At 50.3% G+C, this 24,705-nt stretch overlaps 1 protein-coding gene across 6 annotated transcripts in view; it reads left to right on the forward strand.

Moving 5' to 3' along the window:
- Positions 1–4,684: 4,684 nt before the first annotated feature.
- The window catches only part of LOC119936403 (phosphofructokinase, platelet), a 73,135-nt gene continuing 53,114 nt past the window's right edge, over positions 4,685–24,705 (forward strand). For 3 of the 6 annotated variants that reach the window (XM_038755994.1, XM_038755990.1, XM_038755993.1), the window contains exons 1-2: positions 4,685–4,817; positions 21,999–22,072. In XM_038755994.1, coding sequence (XP_038611922.1) covers positions 4,724–4,817; positions 21,999–22,072 — 168 coding nt within the window. In that variant the 5' untranslated portion in view covers positions 4,685–4,723. The remainder of the gene's footprint in view (positions 4,818–21,998; positions 22,073–24,705) is intronic. The other 3 variants (XM_038755989.1, XM_038755991.1, XM_038755992.1) reach the window with 1 other exon arrangement.

Genomic DNA, 24,705 nt, shown 5'->3' on the forward strand with positions numbered 1-24,705 from the left:
CAGCTATCTGCCAACACCATGTTGACATGCATTACTGGAATTCTGAGATTGCGACGACTTTAAAAGGTAATCGCTTTTACTCAGTCTTAAGCAAGTCCTTTTGAGTTGCAATCTGTTGGAGTAACTCAATTCCTAGGAAAGTATAATGTATGTGGACGATAATTTACGATCTAGTGATGGGAAAAGACAACGGATGGACAAGAAGCCAGTGAAGCCCGAGCCGTCTTGAAAAAGATTCAGTAAAGTCGGAAGGAAGGGTTCCCAAATTTCCAACCCAGACAGGGAACCGGGAGAGGACATGCTTCTCCAAAAGATGTTACTGGGGCAGCAGATGAGGCAAACCCACATAATGATTCAACCCATCCACATGAGAAGCAGCGTGGCTCAGTGGAAAGAGCCCGGGCTTTGGAGTCAGAGGTCATGGGTTCGAATCCCGACTCCGCCAACTGTCAGCTGTGTGACTTTGGGCAAGTCACTTCACTTCTCTGAGCCTCAGTTACCTCATCTGGAAAATGGGGATGAAAACTGTGAGCCCCCCCATGGGGCAACCTGATCACCTTTGTAACCTCCCCAGCGCTTAGAACAGTGCCTTGCACATAGTAAGCGTTTAATAAATGCCATCATCATCATTATTATTATTATTATTAAAAGCAATGCTCCAGTGGAAACAGCACAGCCTGGGGAGTCAGAGGACCTGGATTCTAATCCCCGTCCTGCCAGTTGCCCAGTGTGTGACATTGGGCAAGTCACTTAACTGCTCCTTCCTCGTTTGTAAAATGTGGATTCATACATTCAATCAATCGTATTCAATCTCTCTCCCTCTTTACACTGTGAACACCAGGTGGGACAGGGACTGTGCCTTATCTAAAGCTCAGTGTTTGGTATAGAAACACTTAAATACCATTCTTACTGTCAATACTAGTTCCCGTGTTTCCTATATTCCACAAAGAGAAAAACTCACCACAGACCTATGGGGATACAATTTTTCCAGCCCCTCTCCCCCCGATTTTTTTTTCCTCCCATTAAATCTTTCTCCAAAGCCTTAACTCCAGAGGTAATAATAATGATGATGGCATTTATTAAGTGCTTACTATGTGCAAAGCACTGTTCTAAGCGCTGGGGAGGTTACAAAGTGATCAGGTTGTCCCAGTCTTAATCCCCATTTTACAGATGAGGTAACAGGCACAGAGAAGTTAAGTGACTCACCCAAAGTCACACAGCTGACAACTGGTGGAGCCGGGGTTTGAACCCATGACCTCTGCCTGACTCCAAAGCCCATGCTCTTTCCACGGAGCCACGCCGCTTCTGGGTTGCCTTAGGTCCCGTAGCACACCACTAGCGACTTGACTTACTGCTGTTGATTCTCCTATCCTGCTAATCATTCATTTTTCTCTGGAGGGTATTGTCCCTTTTTCACACAGAGTTTTTGTGTGTCTTCTGTGTATCTGTCAGTTTGGATTATATCTCATTGAACAGGCTCTACATTCTGTACCGCATCCAGGCTGCTTCCGGCCTGAATCCGGACCCACCCCACCTCCTCTTCCTCCTCCTGACCCATTTCTTTCTCTAACCACTTTCCCTTCCCAGGATTTCTGCTTCTTTGAAAACCCCATCGTTCTCTTAATTCTCTTCCTCTTGCCTTCTCACCCGGCCCAGAAAATTCATCACCGAGACCAAAAGCCTAAAGTCGCAAACCTCGTTTGACTTTGGCAAGAGACTTGTTAGCTCACCTGTCTCTTTCAGCCCGCCACCTCCTCAAGCGCAGCGGTGCACTGTTAATGTGAACACATGTTGTGTAGCGAATGAGATGACTCGAAAAACTTCTTGAATGATTTTAGAGTCAAGAACAAGAATAAACCCCTCCTTTCCTCTCACTCCCTGGGTATGTAACTTACCTAGCGTGGCGAATCTCCCCAGTTGAGAAGGAAAGCAGGCCTTTGACTTGTATTTGTACCCGATACACAAGGGATTCCCTAAAAGCAAACAAAGAGAAAGGCGGTACTCTATGTAGTAAAAATAATGATAATAATAAAGCCATTTCTGACTTTTTCATCTCCCTCCTCACTCGTACCTTTAGAAGAGGTGGCTTGTCATCAGCCTGAGGAGCCAGAGAAAGGGCTTCTGGCCCCGAGGGCCATTCTGGGACCCTCCACCTGACCCTCATAATCACTGATGATGGAAAACGCTCCCAACCCTTCCCCTTCATTCAATCGTATTTATGATCAATCAATCAATCAATCATATTTATTGAGCGCTTACTGTGTGCAGCGCACTGTACTAAGCACTTGGGAAGTACAAGTTGGCAACATATAGAGACGGTCCCTACCCAACAATGGGCTCACAGTCTAGAAGGGGGATGATGATGATGGTATTTAAGCGCTTACTATATGCCGTACTTTGATACCCGTCTACATGTTTAGTTTTGTTGTCTGTCTCCCCCTTCTAATAATAATAATAGTAAGCATTTATTAAGTGCTTACTATGTGCAAAGCACTGCTCTAAGCACTGGGGAGGTTACAAGGTGATCAGGTTGTCCCATGGGGGGGGCTCACAGTCTTAATCCCCATTTTACAGATGAGGTAACTGAGGACCAGAGAAGTGAATTGACTTGCCCAAAGTCACACAGCTGACAATCAGCAGAGCCGGGATTTGAACCCATGACCTCTGACTCCAAAGCCCATACACCTTCCACTGAGCCATGCGCCAAGCACTGGGGTAGACACACGGTAATCAGGTTGTCCCATGTGGGGCCCGCAGTTTTAATCCCCATTTTCCAGATGAGGTAACTGAGGCGCAAAGAAGTTAAGTGACTCACCCAAAGTCCCACAGCTGACAAGTGGCAGGGCCGGGATTTGAACCCATGACCTCTGACTCCAAAGCCCGTACAATTTCCACCGAGCCACGTGCCAAGCACTGAGGTAGACACAGGTTAATCAGGTTGCCCCACGTGGGGCCCGCAGTTTTAATCCCCATTTCCCAGATGAGGTAACCGAGGCACAGAGAAGTCAAGCGACTCGCCCAAAGCACACAGCTGCTTAACCGAGCCCTTACCGTGCTAAAAGCACTGTACTAAGCGCTGGGGAGAGGACGCTAGGCCAACAGACACATCTCTGCCCACAGCCGGCTCAAGCACGACTTTTCCTGGGAGGGGGATTCCCCAGGGCTAGCCCAGTCCCAGGAAACCCCGTGCCCGCCCCCCCCCCGCCAGCCCAGGGATGGGCCGGGGAGGAGGAGGGGAACCAGGAGGAGGAGGGAGGAGGAGGGAGGTGGGGGGGAGGTGGAGGGAGGAGGAGAGGAGGAGGGGAGGAGGAGGAGGAGGAGGGGAGGAAGGGGAGGAAGAGGGGGAGGAGGAGGGGAGGAAGAGGAGGAGGAGGAGGGGAGGAAGAGGAGGGGAGGAAGAGGAGGAGGAGGAGGGGAGGACGAGGAGGGGAGGAAGAGGAGGAGGACGAGAGGAAGGGGAGGAAGAGGGGAGGAGGAGGAGGGGAGGCAGAAGAGGGGGAGGAAGAAGAGGAGGAGGAAGAAGAGGAGGAGGAGGGGAGGGGGAGGAGAGAAGGAAGAGAGGAGGGAAGGAGGAGGGGGGAGGAAGAGGGGGGGAGGAGGAGAGGAGGGGGGAGGAAGAGAGGGGGGAGGAAGAGGAGGGGAGGGGGGGGAGGAAGAGGAGGGGAGGGAGGGGAGGAAGGGGAGGAAGAGGGGAGGAGGAGGAGGAGAGGGGAGGAGGAGGAGGGGAGGGAGGGGAGGAGGAGGGGAGGGAGGGGGGGAGGAGGAGGGGAGGGAGGGGGGGAGGAGGAGGAGAGGGGAGGGGAGGAGGAGGAGGGGAGGGAAGGAGGAGGGGAGGGAGGGGAGGGGAGGGGAGGGAAGGAGGGGAGGGGAGGGATGGAGGGGGGGAGGGGAGGGAGGGGAGGGATGGAGGGGGGAGGAGGGGAGGGAGGGGAGGAAGGGCAGGAGGAAGGGAGGGGAGGAGGAGGAGGGGAGGCAGGGGAGGAAGGGGAGGAGGAGGCGACCAAGTGGCGACCTGCGCCTCATCACGTCAGCCACAGGGCCGCGTGTCTGTCTGGGCCGACTCCGCCCACATCTGTGTGCGTGGGAGTGTGCGTATGTGGTTTTTGTGTGTGTGTGTGTTTGTGTTGTTTTGTTGTCCGTCTCCCCCTTCTAGCCTGTGAGCCCGCTGTTGGGTAGGGGCCGTCTCTCCAGGTCCTTCCTAATAATAATAATAATAATAATTTCCAGCGCTGCGCACACAGTAAGCGCTCAATAAATACGACTGAACGAAGGAATGAACGTACGTGTGTGTGTGTGTGGGTGTGTGTGTGTGCTGCCAACAACCCCTCGGGGCCGCCGCCAGCCAACCTCCAGCCCCGCCGGGTGATGTGACCGTCCTGGCCACAGGCTGTGGGCGGTGGCGGCCTGGTGAGGCCCCTCACCTCCCTCCCTCCCCCCGCCCACCCCCCGATGGTCCCGCCCCCTCTCGCTCTTCCGGGGCGGGATTGGCTGGCGGGGCCCCGCGCCGGGCGCTGATTGGTCGGCGCCGACGTCAATCCGGAGGCCCGCGCGGCCTAGGCGGGGGGGAGGCGCCGCAGTAGCAGCAGCAGGAGCAGGAGGACGAAGAAGAAGGAGTAGGAAGGAGAGGAGGAGGAGGAGGAGGAAGAAGAAGAAGAAGAAGAAGAAGAAGAAGAAGAAGAAGAAGAAGAAGAAGAAGAACGGCCCGTGGTGCCGGGCATCCACCATGGCTCAGCCCCCGGCCGACAAGAAGCTGTTCGAGAACCTGTCGGGCACCGGCAAGGCCATCGGCGTGCTGACCAGCGGCGGGGATGCCCAAGGTAAGATGCACGTGACAAGCAGCCTGGGGGCTCAGGGGGAGCAGCCCGGCCTTGGGAGGCCGAGGTCGTGGGTGCGAATCCTGCCCCTCGAAGGCTGGGTGACTGTGGGCAGGTCACTTCGTTTCTACAGAAGCATGGGGGCTCAGTGGGAGCAGCCCGGGCTTGGGAGGCCGAGCTCGTGGGTGCGGATCCCGCCTCCGCCGCAGGTCTGCGGGGCGACCTTGGACAAGTCACTTCCAGAGAAGCAGCGTGACTCGGTGGAAAAAGCCCGGGCTTGGGAGTACGAGGTCGTGGGTTCGAATGTAGACACTGCCCCTCGTCGGCTGGGTGACTGTGGGCAAGTCACTAAGCTTCTAGAGAAGCAGCGGGGCTCAGTGGGAACAGCCCGGGCTTGGGAGGCCGAGGTCGTGGGTGCGAATCCCGGCTCTGCTGGGCGACCTTGGGCAAGTCACTTCACTTCCAGAGAGGCAGCGTGACTCAGTGGGAACAGCCCGGGCTTGGGAGTACGAGGTCGTGGGTTCGAATCTAGACACTGCCCCTCGTCGGCTGGGTGACTGTGGGCAAGTCACCTCACTTCTAGAGAAGCAGCGGGGCTCAGTGGGAACAGCCCGGGCTTGGGAGGCCGAGGTCGTGGGTGCGAATCCCGGCTCTGCTGGGCGACCTTGGGCAAGTCACTTCACTTCCAGAGAGGCAGCGTGACTCGGTGGAAAAAGCCCGGGCTTGGGAGGCCGAGGTCGTGGGTGCGAATCCCGGCCCCTTGTCGGCTAGGTGACTGTGCGCAAGTCACTTCACTTCTAGAGAAGCAGCGTGGGGGCTCAGTAGGAACAGCCCGGGCTTGGGAGGCCGAGGTCGTGGGTGCGAATCCCGGCTCTGCTGGGCGACCTTGGGCAAGTCACTTCACTTCCAGAGAGGCAGCGTGACTCAGTGGGAACAGCCCGGGCTTGGGAGGCCGAGGTCGTGGGTGCGAATCCCGGCCCCTTGTCGGCTAGGTGACTGTGCGCAAGTCACTTCACTTCTAGAGAAGCAGCGTGGGGGCTCAGTAGGAACAGCCCGGGCTTGGGAGGCCGAGGTCGTGGGTGCGAATTCCGGCTCTGCTGGGCGACCTTGGGCAAGTCACTTCACTTCCAGAGAAGCAGCGTGACTCGGTGGAAAAAGCCCGGGCTTGGGAGCCCGAGGTCGTGGGTGCGAATCCCGGCCCTGCCCCTTGTCGGCTGGGTGACTGTGCGCAAGTCACTTCACTTCTAGAGAAGCAGCGTGGGGGCTCAGTAGGAACAGCCCGGGCTTGGGAGGCCGAGGTCGTGGGTGCGAATCCCGGCTCTGCTGGGCGACCTTGGGCAAGTCACTTCACTTCCAGAGAGGCAGCGTGACTCAGTGGGAACAGCCCGGGCTTGGGAGGCCGAGGTCGTGGGTGCGAATCCCGGCCCCTTGTCGGCTAGGTGACTGTGCGCAAGTCACTTCACTTCTAGAGAAGCAGCGTGGGGGCTCAGTAGGAACAGCCCGGGCTTGGGAGGCCGAGGTCGTGGGTGCGAATCCCGACTCTGCTGGGCGACCTTGGGCAAGGCACTTCACTTCCAGAGAAGCAGCGTGACTCGGTGGAAAAAGCCCGGGCTTGGGAGTCCGAGGTCGTGGGTGCGAATCCCGGTCCTGCCCCTCGTCGGCTGGGTGACTGTGGGCAAGTCACCTCACTTCTAGAGAAGCAGCGGGGCTCAGTGGGAACAGCCCGGGTTTGGGAGGCCGAGGTCGTGGGTGCGAATCCCGGCTCTGCTGGGCGACCTTGGGCAAGTCACTTCACTTCCAGAGAAGCAGCGTGACTCGGTGGAAAAAGCCCGGGCTTGGGAGGCCGAGGTCGTGGGTGCGAATCCCGGCCCCTTGTCGGCTAGGTGACTGTGCGCAAGTCACTTCACTTCTAGAGAAGCAGCGTGGGGGCTCAGTAGGAACAGCCCGGGCTTGGGAGGCCGAGGTCGTGGGTGCGAATCCCGGCTCTACTGGGCGACCTTGGGCAAGTCACTTCACTTCCAGAGAAGCAGCGTGACTCGGTGGAAAAAGCCCGGGCTTGGGAGGCCGAGGTCGTGGGTGCGAATGCCGGCCCCTTGTCGGCTAGGTGACTGTGCGCAAGTCACTTCACTTCTAGAGAAGCAGCGTGGGGGCTCAGTAGGAACAGCCCGGGCTTGGGAGGCCGAGGTCGTGGGTGCGAATTCCGGCTCTGCTGGGCGACCTTGGGCAAGTCACTTCACTTCCAGAGAAGCAGCGTGACTCGGTGGAAAAAAGCCCGGGCTTGGGAGCCCGAGGTCGTGGGTGCGAATCCCGGCCCTGCCCCTTGTCGGCTGGGTGACTGTGCTCAAGTCACTTCACTTCTAGAGAAGCAGCGTGGGGGCTCAGTAGGAACAGCCCGGGCTTGGGAGGCCGAGGTCGTGGGTGCGAATCCCGGCTCTGCTGGGCGACCTTGGGCAAGTCACTTCACTTCCAGAGAAGCAGCGTGACTCGGTGGAAAAAGCCCGGGCTTGGGAGGCCGAGGTCGTGGGTGCGAATCCCGGCCCCTTGTCGGCTAGGTGACTGTGCGCAAGTCACTTCACTTCTAGAGAAGCAGCGTGGGGGCTCAGTAGGAACAGCCCGGGCTTGGGAGGCCGAGGTCGTGGGTGCGAATCCCGACTCTGCTGGGCGACCTTGGGCAAGGCACTTCACTTCCAGAGAGGCAGCGTGACTCGGTGGAAAAAGCCCGGGCTTGGGAGCCCGAGGTCGTGGGTGCGAATCCCGGCCCTGCCCCTTGTCGGCTGGGTGACTGTGCGCAAGTCACTTCGCTTCTAGAGAAGCAGCGGGGCTCAGTGGGAACAGCCCGGGCTTTGGAGGCCGAGGTCGTGGGTTCGAATCCTGGCCCTGCCCCTTGTCATTCATTCAATTGTATTTATTGAGCGCTTACTGTGTGCAGATCACTGGACTAAGCGCTTGGGAAGCACAAGTTGGCAACATATAGAGACAGTCCCTACCCAACAGTGGGCTCACCTTGTCGGCTGGATGACTACGGGCAAGTCACTTCATTGCTAGAGAAGCAGTGTGGCTCAGTGGGAACAGCCCGGGCTTGGGAGTCCGAGGTCGTGGGTGAGAATCCCGACCCTGCCCCTCGTCGGCTGGGTGACTGTGGGCAAGTCACTAAGCTTCTAGAGAAGCAGCGTGACTCAGTGGAAAGAGCCCGGGCTTTGGAGTCCGAGGTCATGGGTTAGAATCCCGGCTCCGCCACATGTCTGCTGGGTGACCTTGGGCAAGTCACTTCACTTCTCTGAGCCTCAGTGACCTCATCTGTAAAATGGGGATTGACTGTGAGGCCCCCGTGGGACAATCTGATCACATCGTATCCCCCCCAGCGCTTAGAACAGTGCTTTGCACGTAGTAAGCGCTTAACAAATGCCATCATTATTGTTGTTATTCTCTGGGCCTCAGTGACCCCATCTGGAAAATGGGGATGAAGCCTGTGAGCCCCACGTGGGACAACCCGCTCACCTTGTAATAATGATGGCATGGAGGGGGCAGACTGTGAGCCCGCTGTTGGGTAGGGACCATCTCTATATGTTGCCAACTTGTACTTCCCGAGCGCTTAGTACAGTGCTCTGCACACAGTAAGCGCTCAATAAATACTAATGAATGAATGACTTTATTAACCACTTACTATGTTCAAAGCACTGTACTAAACGCTGATCAGGTTGTCCCATGGGGAGGCTTACAGACTTCATCCCCATTTTACAGATGCGATAACTGCGCTTAGAACACTGCTTTGCACATAGTAAGCGGTTAATAAATGCCATTATTATTATCATCATCCTCCTCTTAATAATAATTCATTCAATTGTATTTATTGAGCGCTTACTCGGTGCAGAGCACTGGACTAAGCGCTTGGGAAGGACAAGTCGGCAACATCTAGAGACGGTCCCTACCCGACGACGGGCTCACGATCTAGAAATGCAAGAAATTGGCGAAGCCGGGATTTGAACCCATGACCACTGACTCCCAAGCCCGTGCTCTTTCCACTGAGCCACGCTGCTTCTCTAACTTCTCTTATTAGGGGCCAGGCCCTGTACTAAGCGCTGGGCACCAGAAGATCAGCCCCTGCCCCACCCGGGGGTCCCAGCCTCAATCCCCATTTTACCCATGAGGTTACTGGGAAGCCCAGGGAAGGAAAGCGACTTGCCCGAGGTCACACAGCAGTTAAGTGGCAGAGCCGGGATTCATTCAGTCGTATTTATTGAGCGCTCACCTGTGCAGAGCACTGTGAAGCAGCGTGGTTCAGTGGAAAGAGCCCGGGCTTGGGAGTCAGAGGTCATGGGTTCAAATCCCGACTCCGCCGCTTGTCAGCTGTGTGACTTTGGGCAAGTCACTTTACTTCTCTGGGCCTCAGTTACCTCATCGGGAAAATGGGGATAATAATAATAGTAGTAATGTTGGTGTTTGTTAAGCGCTTACTCTGTGCCAAGCACTGTTCTAAGCACTGAGGTAGATACAAGTCATTAAGTTGTCCCATGGGGGGCTCACAGTCTTAGTCCCCATTTTACAGATGTGGTAACTGAGGCCCAGAGAAGTTAAGTGACTTGCCCAAAGTCACACAGTTGACAATTGGAAGAGCCGGGATTTGAACCGGGGATGAAGACTGTGAGCCCCCCGTGGGACAGCCTGATCACTTTGTAACCTCCCCAGTGCTTTGAACAGCGTTTGGCACATAGTAAGCGCTTAATAAATGCCGTCACTATTATTATTATTATTACTAAGTGCTTGGATCAGAACCCATGACCTCGTGACCCCCAGGCCCGGGCTCTAACCGTTGAACCATCCCACCCTGGCAGGCGGCAGGGATGGGGACTCGATGGGCATCCAGAGCGGTGCACTTTTAGACTGTGAGCCCACTGTTGGGTAGGGACTGGCTCTATATGTTGCCAACTTGTACTTCCCAAGCGCTTAGTACAGTGCTCTGCACACAGTAAACGCTCAATAAATACAATTGATTGATTGATTGCACTTGTGGGGGGAGCGTTGGAAACGCCATTAAAAAATACATTTTTTTTGGTCCACACACCCCAGGGTGAAAGGCGTCTCCCCCGCCCCCCTCCGCGGGTTTTGTGCTCCTGGGGGAGGCTGAGCTCAGGAAGTGAAGCTGCTGCTGCTGCTTTATGGGCCAGGTGGAAAGAAAGCCTCCACAGAGAGAGAGAACAGCGCTTAGCACATAGTAAGTGCCTAACAAATGCCATCATTATTATAGAGAAAGAGAGATGCGGCGCTTCCATCCGGACACCGCCTCCTTCCTTCCCGGGAGAAGGAAGGGTGATGAAATGGAGAAACGCTCAGGATCTCTGCAACTCTGTCATCAGGAGCGCTCAGTACAGTGCTCCGCACACTGTAAGCGCCCAATAAATACAATTGGATGAGCCTTCCGCTTCCTTTGGAGCCGGGGTCCAGGCTGGGAAGGAGGAGGAGGAGGAGGAGGAGGAAGGAGAGCTTGGTGCATTGCAGGGGGCCGCCAAGAGGGCCTGGCTGGCTTGGCATCAGTTTCTGGGAGCTTGCCATGCCTCCCTCGACAGCCTAGAAGCATACATTTTTGGCTCGGGAATGCCCTTTTTTTGTTTTGGGTTGGGCTCTTCCTCCCCAGATCCCTTGCTTTTGAGAAAAGCTTAAGGTGGAATAATAACAATGATTGTCTTTCATTCAGTCGTATTTATCGAGCGCCGTACTAAGCGCTTGGAAAGTACGGTTTGGCAGCAGAAGACAATCCCCACCCGACAACGGACGCACAGTCTAGAAGAAGTATTTGTTAAGCGCTTACTATGTGCCAAGCGTTCAGTCGATTGTATTAAGCGCTTACTGTGTGCAGAGCACTATACTAAGCAGTACAACAAAAAACAGACACTATCCCTGCCCACAACGATCTTACAATCTAGAGAGGGTTTTCTGTTGCTCAGCCCTCTGCAAGCTGACAGGGAGGGTCTTACCCGGGTGACTTCACAGACAGAGGCACTTTGGCTTTCTCCCGGATTCCCTCCAGGATTTGTTAAGCGCTTACTACGTGCCAAGCACTGTTCTAAGCGCAGGGGTGGATCCAAGGTAATCATCAGGTTGTCCTACTGGGGGGGACTCACAGGCTTCGTCCCCATTTTACAGATGAGGTAACTGAGGCCCGGAGAAGTGAAGCGACTTGCCCGGAGTCACACAGCTGACGGGTGGCGGAGGCGGAATTAGAACCCACGACCTGAGAGTAGGTTATCCCCCATTTCCGGATGAGCGAAGTGAGGCTTAGAAGTGAGCGGAGCAAGGTGGTCCGGTGGGCGTGTCGGAGTGGGATTAGAACCCAGGTCTCCCGACTCCCGGCCTGAAAACTGTGAGGCCGAGGGTCCCCGCCTAGTGAGCCGAGACCCCCTTCCTCCTCCATGCAGTCATCATTCAGTCGTACTTATTGAGCGCTTACTGTGTGCAGAGCACTGTACTAAGTGTTTGGACGGTATAATTCAGCAATAAAGAGGGACGATCCCTGCCCACACTGGGTTTACAATCTAGAATAATAATGATGGCATTTGTTAAGCACTTGCTTCACGCCAAGCACTGTTCTAAACGCTGGGGTGGATATAAGGGTTGTCCCACGGCGAAGGGGCTCACAGTCTTCATCCCCATTTTACAGATGAGGTCACCAAGGCCCAGAGAAGTGAAGGGACTTACCCAAAGTCACACGGCAGACAAGTGGTGGGGTCGGGATTAGAACCCATGACTTCCGACTCCCAAGCCGGGGCTCTTTCCACTGAGCCAAGCTGCTTAGACGGACATCAAAACAAGTAAACGGGCATCAATATAAATGGATTTTTGGATAGATGCACCTGAAAACAAGTAAACGGGCATCAGTATAAATAAATGGAATTATAGATGTATATGTAGTCAGAAGTCATGGGTTCAAATTCTGGCTTCGCCAATTGTCAGCTGTGTGACTCTGGGCAAGTCACTTCACTTCTCTGGGCCTCAGTTCCCTCATCTGTAAAATGGAGATGAAGACTGTGAGCCCCCCGTGAGACAACCTGATCACCTTGTAGCCTCCCTTGCGCTTAGAACAGTGCTTTGCACATAGTAAGCGCTTAATAAATGCCATCATCATCATCATATGTATGTATACACATCGTTAATATATAGAGTTATCACCCAGTATATATATACATATATATACATACATATACATATATATATATATATACATATATATACATATATATATATATATATATACACCCCCAGGGGCCGCGGGTCTCCCTCGGGACCGTCTGTGTTGCCGATGTGCCCTTCCCAAGCGCTTAGTCCAGTGGTTTGCTCCCAGTAAGCGCTCAGTAAATAGGATTGATTGAATGAATGAATGAATGAACGCCTGCCTGGGTGAGGTCCCCGTCCCCTTAGTCGTGCGGCCCCGAGGAGCCCGGGGAAAGAGGGGCGCCCCCGGGACGGGGCGGGGGGTGTCCAGGACGGGCTCAGCCTGGGCCCCCGCCCCCGCCGAGAAGCCCTCCTGCCTGCTCTGCGGGAAGCCCTCCCCCGGGCTGCGGCCCGTCTCGCAGGGCTGGGGTTTGGGGGTTGGTGTGGTGTGTGTTGGGGGGTGTGGTGTGTTGTGGTGTGCCCTGCCGGTTGTGTGTGTTTGGGGTGTGCAGGGTGTGCCGGCTGTACGTGCTCGGCCGCCAGTCGCCTCGGGCCCCGCCCCCGCTGCCTCATCGCCGCGGGAACCTCCTCCTCCTCTTCCTCCTCTATACCTCCTCCTCCATTCCTCCTCCTCCCTCCTCCTCCTCTCTACCTTCCCCCCTCTTCCTCCTCTATACCTCCTCCTCTCCCTCTATACCTCCTACCTCCTCCTCCTCTATACCTCCTCCTCTTCCTCCTCTATACTTCCTCCTCCATTCCTCCTCTTCCTTCTCTATACCTCCTCCTCCTCTTCCTCCTCTATACCTCCTCCTCTTCCTCCTCCTCCTCCTCCTGTATACCACCTCCTCCTCCTCCTCTATACCTCCTCCTCCTCCTCCTCTATACCTCCTCCTTTATACCTCCTCCTCCACCTCCTCTATACCTCCTTTGCCTCCTACCCCCTCCTTCTCCTCTTCCTCCTCTATACCTCCTCCTCTTCCTCTTCTATACCTCCTCCTCCTCTATACCTCCTACACCCTCCTCCTCCTCCATACCCCCTCCTCCTCTATACCTCCTACCCCCTCCTCCTCCTCCTCTATACCTCCTACCCCCTCCTCCTCTATACCTCCTCCTCCTCCTTCTCCTCCTCCTCCTCCTGCCCATCCCGGCCCCCCCGGGACCCACCAACCCCTGACCCACGGGGCCTCCAGCAAGCAGAAGAAGCGGGCGGCCTGAGCACCGTGGCCTGGTGGCGAGAGCCTGGGCTTCGGAGTCACAGGTTGTGGGTTCTAATCCCTACTCCGCCACTTATCTGCGAGGTGACCTTGGGCACGCATTTCACTTATCCGAACCTCAAATATCTTATCTAGAAAATGGGGGTGAAGACTATGAGCCCCACGTGGGACAACCTTATTACCTTGTATCCACCCCAGTGCTTAGAACAGTGTTTGGCACATAGTGAGCGCTTAACAAATACCATCATTATTATTATTTGCCAGAGCCCCCCTTGCCCGCCCCGGCCCTGGCAGGGTGTTCTTGGTGGCTGGGAAGGTCCCTTGTGGCTGGAGGCGTTGGGAGAAGAGCTGCCACGGGATGTGCATCCTTGGGGGGTATCCTTGCCCCGCCCCCCGCTTCTCCATCCCCTCCCTGCCCCCCCCCAGAAAACGAGCCGACACGCACGGAGGGCATCCTCGGGGGAGGATGAGACCGAGGCCACGTACCGCCCCCACCCACCGGGCCGCAGCTGGAGGCTGCCACTGCAACGCGGCACAACACATCACGACACGTCACATCACATCACATCATGTCCCGGGAGGGGACAACGAGCGGGCCAGAACCGCAGCCGGGGGCCCTATCCGTGCCCGTGACCGCCCAAAGTCACCCGAAGCCCGGGGCACGATTGGAAACCTACGGGGCCTTGTCCGGGCAGGTTTGGAGCATTTCATAAGCACGTATGATCGGGGCGGTCATCTTTCGAGTTATCCTCCCAACTGAACGTTGAAGGTGGGCGTTGCTAACCGCGTTTTGCAGATGAGTGCAAGAGCAGGGAAGTTAAAGGAATTTAGGTAAAATGGCTCCTGCTCTTTCTGTGGCCATGGGGAGTGGCAGCAGCTGGATCGAAATCGTTTGGCTGATGCATCTTCGTTACACATTGCAGAGCGGCTTATGTAGTATGGAGCCGTAGCAGAGATGGGGGGAAAATTCAGGGCTCTTTGGATAGTATGGGCAGGCAGATGGATTTGCATCTGGATTCATCAATCATTCGCCAAACAAAAGATCTGCACTCGTTTTTGAGAACACATTTTTCAATCGTTCTAAAACATCTGGGTTTGGTTTCCTGGCCGTAAATCCATCCTTTTGGCTGATATTTTTCAAAAAGAGAAGGATTGGCAGAGTTGAAGACTTTAAAAATTAGGCTGAGGTGCCGTATGGTTGAGGAAGCCTTTATGCTCAGAAGCGTGTATGCATCCATTGCTAAAACACAGTCATGGAAGGAGTGGTGTTGACTTTTAGGTGAAGATTGGGACCCCTGTTTATCAGTGCTCATGTGGAATTGCAAATACCTGTGACTTTTTTTTTTAATGGTATTTGTTAAGCGCTCACTCTGTGCCCAGCACTGTACTGGGCCGAAGTAGATACGGGCTAATTAAGTTGGACACAGTTCCTGGCCCATATAGGGCTCACAGTCTCAATTCCCACTTGAAAGGTGAGGTAACTGAGACAGAGAGAAATTAAGTGATTTTTCTCAAGGTCATGCTACAGACATGTGCCGCAGTTGGCATTAGAACCCAGGCCCGTACTCTTTCCACTCGGCTGGGTTGTTTGAAAAGTTAAAAGTTTCCTTGCCTGTAGAGTTGTTTGAAAGCTCTCCCAAACAATCGGGAGTATGTCTTAACTACAGTGAACTTAGGGGTGTGAATCCTGCTGTTCGGCCAAACGCAAAGCACTGTGTTTCGATAAATGAGGAGTTCTGTGGAAAAAACATTCATTGTTGTCAGAATTGCTGAGCTAGGCTTTACAAAGGAGCTTGCAGCCCCCAATATTCTCCTCTTGCTGTTGCTCCAAAATGAACACTCCCCCACCTCCTCAATTTAGCTTGGGTCCATAACTGTTTAAAGAGGGACATTTCTCTCCTCAAAACAAAGACCCAAACTGTTATCAGAAGCGTTTTCGTCCTTATAGCAAACACTGTCTTGTGTTCGGGTTGTTTTTACGTCCCATAGTTAAAAACTTTACTTTGTAGAGTAAATTTAGTAAAGAATAAGTATCCGTTTGTTTTTTAACAAGGAAAGGGCCTTTTGTGTCCGGGGAATTATAAAACAATGTACTGGAAGCTAGAACTTAATTAATGAACTTATTCCAGCCACTCTCTCTGATGACAAAGACCTTGTTTGTTAAATCTGGTTTCCTTTAATCTCCACCAAAGCTAGCACAAACCCTGCATTGCAGGCAAGTGTTTCTTGAGGTATAACCCTAATTGCAGGAGCATTCTTTTGGAACGATAACGGTGCCGATGGATTTTAGTACGGAACAGTCGAGGTATGCCTTTGACTCTCCTCTCTCTCTTTCGTTCTCTCATTCAACCCACATACTCCTATTCCCTCTAGACGGTAAGTTCGTTGTGGGCAGGGAAGGTGTCGTTTATTGTTATATTGTACTCTTCCAAGCGCGTAGTACAGTGCTCTGCACACAGTAAGCAATAAATAGGATTGAATGAATGAAATTTAATATTTCACTAAATCCCGTCTGTTCAGATTCCACATCGCAAACATCCGTCCTTTCGTCTCTATCCAAACTGCTACCATATTAATCCAAGCACCTATCCTACTCTGCTTTGATTACTGTCTCAGCCTTCTTGCTGACCTTCCCGCCTCTTGCCTTTCCCCGGTCCAGTCAATCAGTCAGTCGTATTTGAGCACTTATTGTGTGCAGAGCACTGTATTAAGGACTTGGGAGTGTACACTATATTAACAGACACACTCACTGCCCACAACGAGCTTCCAGTCAGTCCATACTTTACTCTGCTGCTCAGGTGATTTTTCTACATAAAAGTTCAGTCCATGTTTACTCACTCCTCCAAAACCTCCAGTGGTTGCCCATCCATCTCTGCATCAAACAGAAACTCCTATACCGTTGACTTTAAAGCACTGTCTCCTTGCCCACTTCTACCTCACCTTGCTACCCTCCTACTACAACCCAGTCCAACCTACTCACCCAAGTGCTCAATAAATACGATTGATTGATTGATCTTGTCTATCTCACTGCTGATCTCTGGCCCTCGTCCTGCCTCTGGCCTGGAATGCCCTCCCTCTTCATAGTGGGCCCCTTCTAGACTGCGAGCCCACTGTTGGGTAGGGACTGTCTCTATATGTTGCCAACTTGTACTTCCCAAGCGCTTAATACAGTGCTCTGCACACAGTAAGCACTCAGTTAGTACGATTGATTGATTGATGACAGAAGATTAATTACTCTCCCCACCCCTTTCAAGGCCATGTAGAAGGCACATCTCCAAGAGGCCTTTCCTGACTAAGCCCTCTTTTCCTTTTCTTCCACTCCCTCCTGTGTTGCCCTAATTTGCTCTCTTATTCATTCTCCCCTTCCCAGCCCTACAGTAGTTACGTCCATTATTTATCTTAATGTCTGTCTCCCCCTCTAGACTGTAAGCTCGTTGTGGGCAGGGACTATGCTATATTGTAATATCGTACTCTCCCAAGCCCCCAGTATCGTGCTCTGCACACAGTAAGCGGCCGATAAATACGATTAACGTGTCCATAGTTATTAAGTGACTCTGGGGCTGCTGTTGTCTGGGAACAGTAGGAAAGAAATTGCTCCTGTTAAAATTTTGTATTTAAAGTTAATGAAATCTTTCAATTTATTTAGTCAGGAGCCCCAATTTCTCTCTTCCTCTCACTGCCACATATCTTCCTGGAATATCCCTGGAAGGAATAGAATGCCCTGGTGTGCTCTTTTCTAAGTCCGGACTACACTACCTGGGGATAGGGAGGATACTAGGTTCCCTGACTTCCCTCCTCAAACGCAGTTTTGTGTATCTTGGGACTGCCAACCTGGAGCCGTGCAGGGGGACGTGGAACCAACCAGTCGTTCGGCGACTCTGGCGGCCACAACTGAAGATGCCTGGCTTTTCCCCAATGACATCTGGGGGCCCCTGGGTTGAGCTGACAATTTTTAAAAATGGATTGAACAGTCCTTAAATTAAAAAATGAGCGAACCTAATTTGAGCCTTCCATTGACCTGTCTTCTAAGGAATTGCTGACGTTTTGCTGTTATAGATTGGTGAGTGGCCAGCAGTTCCCTCTGCTTTGTTTCCGTCTATCTTCATGGTCAGACCTTTGGGCTAGACAAGGGCAGGGCAGACAGACGACCAGGGCCCTGCCAGTGGAACCTGGCCTTTGACTTCCACGTGGCTGAGCCAGGGCTGGCGGTTGGGAAGGGATTAAATCTGATTCCTTTGTTCCTGGCTCCTGAGACGATCATTTCCCCTTGACATTTGGGGTTTCATCAAAATTAAGCCTTTTAAATGGGACGTCCAGGAAGATTTTAGCATTCTTGAAATAGTTCAAATCAAGGTGGCTCCCCTGGAGCCAGATTAATTTGGTTTAGTTCCCCTTTAGAACTTCTTCCTGGTTTAGATCAAAGGGAACTCTATAGGGCACATAGAGGAAAAGTGAGACATTGACCATTGGCAGGGCACTGGAGCAGAGCCGAAAGTGTGACTTTTGCCAGCTTTCTGGAGACCCGCTGCTCTGAAACCCTGCAAAATTGGGTGGCACAGTTTGTGTCTCCTTCGAGAGACCTGGCGTCCAGTTTGATAACCTCTGTCAAGTCTTCCTAGGGCCCAACTGAGAGCAGTCTAAAGAAAAAAAAAAATCAAAGAGAAGTCTGCTCTGCTCATGTCTGCTTCCCAGGGGTGCTGGCACTCAGCACTTTGTACATATTTATATTTTGTACATATTTATTACTCTGTTTATTTTACTATTACTCTATTTTACTTGTATATATTTACTATTCTATTAATTTTATTTTGTTAATATGTTTTGTTTTGTTGTCTGTCTCCCCTTTCTAGACTGTGAGCCTGCTGTTGAGTAGGGACCGTCTCTATATGTTGCCAACTTGTACTTCCCAAGCACTTAGTACAGTGCTGTGCACACAGTAAGCGCTCAATAAATGCGATTGAATGAATGAATGAAAGAGCACGGGCTTGGGAGTCAGCGGTCATGGGTTCTAATCTCGGCTCTGCCAGATGTCTGCTGTGTGACCTTGGGCAAGTCATTTAACTTCTCTGAGCCTCAGTTACCTCATCTGTAAAATGGGGATTCAGTCCGTGAGCCTCACATGGGACAACCTGATCACCTTGTATCCCCCCAGCGCTTAGAACAGTGCTTTGCAGATAGTAAGCGCTTAACAAATGCCATTATTATTATTATTATTATTCTTTGCCTTTCTCTCTTCTTCCACCCTCTCTCTGCTTCCTTCACAGACATTCCACTGCTTGTCTTAATTCTGCAAACCACCCTAAGGATGTCCGGAGGGAGAGGGAGAGAGAGAGTGTGTTTTGGTATATGTTGCCAACTTGTACTTCCCAAGCGCTTAGTACAGTGCTCTGCACACAGTAAGCGCTCAATAAATACGATTGATTGATTTTGGGGGAGGGAGGGAGTAGGTCAGAGGGTATGATGAGGTGGAGAAGGGAGAGAAGCCAAAATGCTGCCTCCCCATGTCAAACATGCTGATCTCTGTAATAATAAAGATGGTATTTCTTAGTGCTTACTATATGAGCACTAAGAACTGTTCAAAGCACCTGGGAAGATAGAAAATCATTGTCAGACTGCCCCAAACAGGGCTCGTAATCTAAGTAGGGGCCTGAACAGGTATTGAATCTCCATTTTAAGGGAGAGGTAATGAGTCACGAGAAAGTGAAGTGGCTTGCCCTAGGTCACACAGCAGACAAGTGGCAGAGCTAGGATTAGAACCCAGGTCTTTCGGACTCCCAGGCAGGTGCTCTATCCACTAGGCCACACTGCTTCCCTTTTTTTGCTGCCAGGAAAAGGCTGTATTGGGGAATTTTTTTTTTCATTGGTACTTAAGTACTTACCTTGTGCTCTGTCCTAAACTTTGGGGTGGATACAGGATAATCACATAGGACTCACAGTCTAAGATGGAGGGAAATGTCACCTCCTTGAAAATTAATGAGGCTTTATCAAGTATTTTCTTGCTGTTGTACTTCCTTTAAGGAAGTTCTTTTATTGATAGGTATATGCCTCTGAGGATAATAAAAGCTTTTGGTGGTTGAAGTCCAAACTGCTACGCCAAAGAACCCGTTCCATTAAAGCAGGCACTGACCACGCTTCTAATGGGGTTATTTTTGGCTTTGCCGCATTCCCGCAAAGCAAGCGAATATTTGACTTTTAAGAAACCTTGTCCACAAAAACACATATCAGGGGCTTAGAGCGTGGGCCTGGCAGTCCGAAAGTCATGGGTTCTAATTCCTGCTCTGCCACATGTCTGCTGGGTGTGACCTTGGGTAAGTCACTTAACTCCTCTGGGCCACCTGTAAAATGGGGATTGAGACTGTGAGCCCCACATGGGTCAGGGACTGTGTCCAGCCTGATGGCTTGTATCCACCCCAACATTTAGTAGAGGGTCTGGAACACAGTAAGCACTTAACAAACACCATAATTATTATTATTACATCAATCAATGGTATTTAGCGCTTACTGTCTGCAGAACACTGTACTAAAAGCTTGGGAGAGTATAGTGCAACAGAATTAGCAGACACGTTCACTGCCCATGATGAGTTTTACAGTCTAGAGACAACGTTGATTCTCTCCTGGGCTATAAGGTCTAACAATAATAATTGTGTTATTTGTTGAGTGCTTACTACGTGACAGGCACCGGGGTAAATAGTGGTTAATTTTTTTTTGAGAAGCAGCGTGGCTTAGTGGAAAGAGCCCGGACTTGGGAGTCAAAGGATGTGGGTTCTAATTCCAGATCCGCCCCTTGTCTGCTGTGCGACCTTGGGCAAGCCGCTTAACTTCTCTGTGCCTCAGTTACCTCATCGGTAAAATGGGGGTTAAGACTGTGAGCCCCACGTGGGGCAATCTGATTCCCTTTTGTCTACCCCAGTGCTTAGAACAGTGCTTGGCATAAAGTAAGTGCTTAACAAATACCATAGTTATTAGTCGTATAATCAAGTCTGACAGAGCCCCTGCCCCTAATAGGGCTCACAGTCTTAGGAAAAGGGAGACTAGGTTTTTAACCCCTCTTTTTCAAATGAGGAAACTGAGGGCAGAGAAGTAAGTTGCCCAAAGACACGAAACAGGCAAGTGGTAGGACTGGAGTAATAATAATAATAGTGGTTTTTTATGGTATTTTTTTAAGCACTTACAATGTGCCAGGCACTATACTAAACACTGGGGTGGACAGAAGCTAGTCAGGTTGGATATGGTCCATGTCCCACATGGGGTTCACAGTCTTATTCCCCATTTTACAGATGAGGTAACTGAGGCACGGAGAAGTCAAGTGACTTGCCCAGGATCATACAGCAGACAAGTGGCAGAGCTGTTATCTGTTAACCACTTACTCTTTGCTAAGCATTGTACTAAGTGCTGGGGTAGATGCAAGATAATCAGGTCCCACGTGCGGCTCAAAGTCTCAATAGGAGGGAGAACAGATATTGAATCCGATTTTTGTCGATGAGGGAACTGAGGCACAGAGAAATTAAGTGGCAGAATCAGCAGAAAGTGGCTGATTTGGGATTACAACCCAGGTGCCTTGATTCCAAGCCCTGGATTCTTTCCATTAGGCAACGTTGCTTCGCTAGGTCTAATAATATCTAGTAATGTTTCTGAAGTAATAGTTCATGATTGTTGTCCCTAAGACTTAACGAAGCTACACTTTTGTGTAATATGTGAAAATTATCCATTGTTCCCTTCACCCATAGAAAAAGCTGGAGATCGGTTGCTTTGGGTACATCTTGTTTCCTTTCTCCCCCTCCACTACTCCTGTCCCTCACCTCCCAGGGAGAAAGGAAAGCTGGGATTTTATGTAGGTCATGGACCAGAATAGTAATCCAGTTTGGCTTTTGTATTCCTTAAATGGAGAGGCTTCAAACACTTCAGCATAATTGCTACTCTCAGCAGAGCACACTACAGATCCTTGTTCTTAAATCAGTCATGGGTTTTTAAGGCTTTCCAGTCATTAGGGATAGCTCAAATATGCACTAGGGTGTTTTGGTGGGTGTACCCCAGGAGCCCCCACATTGTATGTTGATTAAACCTCCTGGCATTTTCACCAAAGCACCAACCCACTAGTCTTAATATTACTGCCTCTGGAGATTATTAGCATGACCACTCCTCTCTCCTAATCTCTTGACAAGGAATAGCCAATTAATTAATGATGGTAATTGCATAGCTCTTTGCAGATATTACAAAATTATCCTAGTAATAATAAGGCATTGCTTCCCTAAAGCCAGAGGGAGTAGGACACAGCTGCTCTCTCCTGAGCCCTCATCTCATGTCAAAGTGAAGGGAGTTTCCCCCTCTACTATACAACTACTACTTTTACTACTACAGTATTGCTCCTCGGTTTTTGGATTTTTATTTAAAACCCCACAGGGAAATCATGTTGATGTGCCTGCTGTCACCCTTGTTTTCCTCTAAAGAGACAGAGTGTGGAGAGTTTCGCAGACAACTAAACTACACAGAATTTCTAATGAACCAAAAGCCCTGTGTGATTTCTGTTTACCCCATTCCTTTTTCACTTATTACATAAATTAGGATGATTGCAATTTGGGCCTTATTCATTTACTACAGTCTTTGGTAGTAAAACCTATCATTTCACTTTCCCCAGGCTTCCCATCCTAGCGTCAGCATTCCAGTTCTTAATATTCATGAAAATATACATGGACTGAAAAAAGTATGCATAATTTATAGGCTCGGAATCTAGACTCTAAAAAAATCATCGGAAGGCCATTGAAGAACCCATGTGAATTTTGTTTGGAAATACCACTCAATCCTGCTTTCCCTGTTTCCCTTTCAGGAATGAATGCTGCCGTCCGGGCTGTAGTTCGAATGGGAATTTACGTCGAAGCCAAAGTGTATTTTGTGTATGAGGTGAGTGTGCAGTTTATCTCTTCCTTCTCAAATCTTGCTCATCCCTTTTCTCGTCGATACCTTGCACGGGCGTTTGCGGCCATGAGTCCTATTAGGTGCAGTCTGTCTGGGCTTCTTTATGATTTTGGAACTTGGTCCTGTGAAAGAAAAGTTCTATAGTAAAATGTTGTCTTGTTGAAGAAACTCCTGATTGACTCATATGAGCTACAGTGACTTGAAAGTGTCTGCAGGGAAGTTGACCTTTGGAAATGCATTCCTGAAATTTAAATATTTATATAGTTAGTTTTTACTTTGGCAGCCTAATTGTCTTTATATAAGTTTTTTCACTCTCTTCCTCCCTTCAAGGCCCTACTGAGAGCTCACCTCCTCCAGGAGGCCTTCCCAGACTGAGCCCCCTCCTTCCTCTCCCCCTCCACCCCCTCTCCATCCCCCCGCCTTACCTCCTTCCCTTCCCCACAGCACCTGTATATATGTATATATGTTTGTACGTATTTATTACTCTATTTATTTTACTTGTACGTATTCTATTTATTTTATTTTGTTAATATGTTTTGTTCTCTGTCTCCCCCTTCTAGACTGTGAGCCCACTGTTGGGTAGGGACCGTCTCTATCTGTTGCCAACTTGTACTTCTCAAGCGCTTAGTACAGTGCTCTGCACACAGTAAGTGCTCAATAAATACGATTGAATGAATGAATATTTTTGAGAAAACTGAAATTCTGTCTCGGGGTTCTTGCTATCAACTGACCGAGAAGTACTAATCGTAATCAGAAGGATTGTGCGCTTTGGTTCTGTGACAGGTAAGCAGATAGGCTTCTTTGCAAACCGTTTTAGAGAAGAGTTTCTCGGGGAGAGAATCGGCACGTGGGATGGTGGGAAATCAATCAATCAATCAATCAATCGTATTTATTGAGCACTTACTGTGTGCAGAGCACTGTACTAAACGCTTGGGAAGTACAAGTTGGCAACATATAGAGACAGTCCCTACCCAACAGTGGGCTCACAGTCTAGAAGGGGGAGACAAAGAACAAAACCAAACATATTAACAAAATAAAATAAATAGAATAGATATGTACAAGTAAAATAAATAGAGTAATAAGTATGTACAAACATATATACATAAATACAGGTGCTGTGGGGAAGGGAAAAGGTACTTGCCTTTATCCCTACCTCACAAGGTGGTTGTGAGGTCACAAATGAGATACATCATGTGAGTGTGCTTCCTGACTAAAGGAGCTATAAAAAACCAAGACATTATAATTATTATTGTTATGCTTTCAAATTTGGAAGACATTTAACTGCTCTTTAGTAGAGTTCCCTGAGTCACCCTTCCTAATGGTTAATAGCCCAAGATTGTTAACCCGTTCAGTCATTCCCGAGTTATTAGTCCACTGAATGTGATAAATTCACTGTTGAATTTCTCTGTGCTTTTTGTGGAAACGGTGTGGTAGGAACACTAACCTAAGAGCAACGGTGTCCTAGCCAGTTCTGTCTCGTTCACACTTGTACAGTTTCTGGGTAAATCCCGGCAGCCTGACTCGGGTACATTTTTAGCTGGCGGCATGTTTGCGAGACACACGTTTGGAGTTTCTGCCAAGCGACTGTTTTGGTGCTGCGTTTCAGGAAGCACAGGGAAGATTCTCCTTTCAACATAACTTGTAGTTTGTTTTTTTTATTTCTCCAAAGAATCCTAGGAATTCATTGGAGGAGCAATGAAGCCACTCCACACTCAATTTAGAAGAAATAATTTGCAAGTTCAACTGTCCTGGGATGTTTAAAGGGTAGAGAGCAAATGTCAGTGTGTCTTGGAGGGCAGAGATCATGGTTACCCATTCTGTTGTGCTTTCCCAAGCACATGGTACAGTGATCTGAACGTATCAAGCCCTTAGTAAATATCACTGATCGATTGATTGATGGGTTTGATTTTCGCTAAACTGTGATTTGCAGGGTCTTCACAGATCTGTAATATCTTACGCAGTAGCTGCGATTTAATCATCTTCTTTTGAAAGTTCTGTTGATTATAGCTTCCCGAACCTTGCCAATGAAGCAGGGTTCCCTAGCGGATAGATTGCCAGCCTGGGAGTCAGAAGGATCTGGATTCTAATCCCGGCTCTGTCATTTATCTGCTGTGTGACCTTGGGCAAGTCAGTTCACTTCTCTGTGCCTGTTACCTCACCTGTAAAAAGGGAATAAAACTGTGTCCAACCTGATTAGCATCTACATACCCCAGCGCTTAGTAGAGTGCTTAGCACAGAGTAAGCATTTAACAGATACCATAAAAAGAATATTGGTACTTGGCAGGACAGTTATGCTGTGTTAATGCCTTGCATGTAGGCATATTACTGGCCCCAGAAAACATCATTAATTAATAAAATTGCAGTGTAATAATTTTGTGATGAGGATAATGACCTTTCTCATTGAAATTAATGAAACTGACCAGTGATCTTTCTCATTGAAGAAAGAAAAGTCACTAATCAGTTTCATTAACTAATTTGTGCATTGGTTTGGAAAAAGGCCTTGAAGACTGAGTGGGAAGCATGATGAGTTAAAAGGATTACAGTGTAATAATCTTCTGATGATCGTGACCCTTCTAATTGGGGAAAAAAAGGTCATTGATTAGTTTCAGTAGCTTATT

This window comes from Tachyglossus aculeatus, chromosome 13, assembly GCF_015852505.1.
Source record: "Tachyglossus aculeatus isolate mTacAcu1 chromosome 13, mTacAcu1.pri, whole genome shotgun sequence".
Lineage (NCBI taxonomy): Eukaryota > Metazoa > Chordata > Mammalia > Monotremata > Tachyglossidae > Tachyglossus > Tachyglossus aculeatus.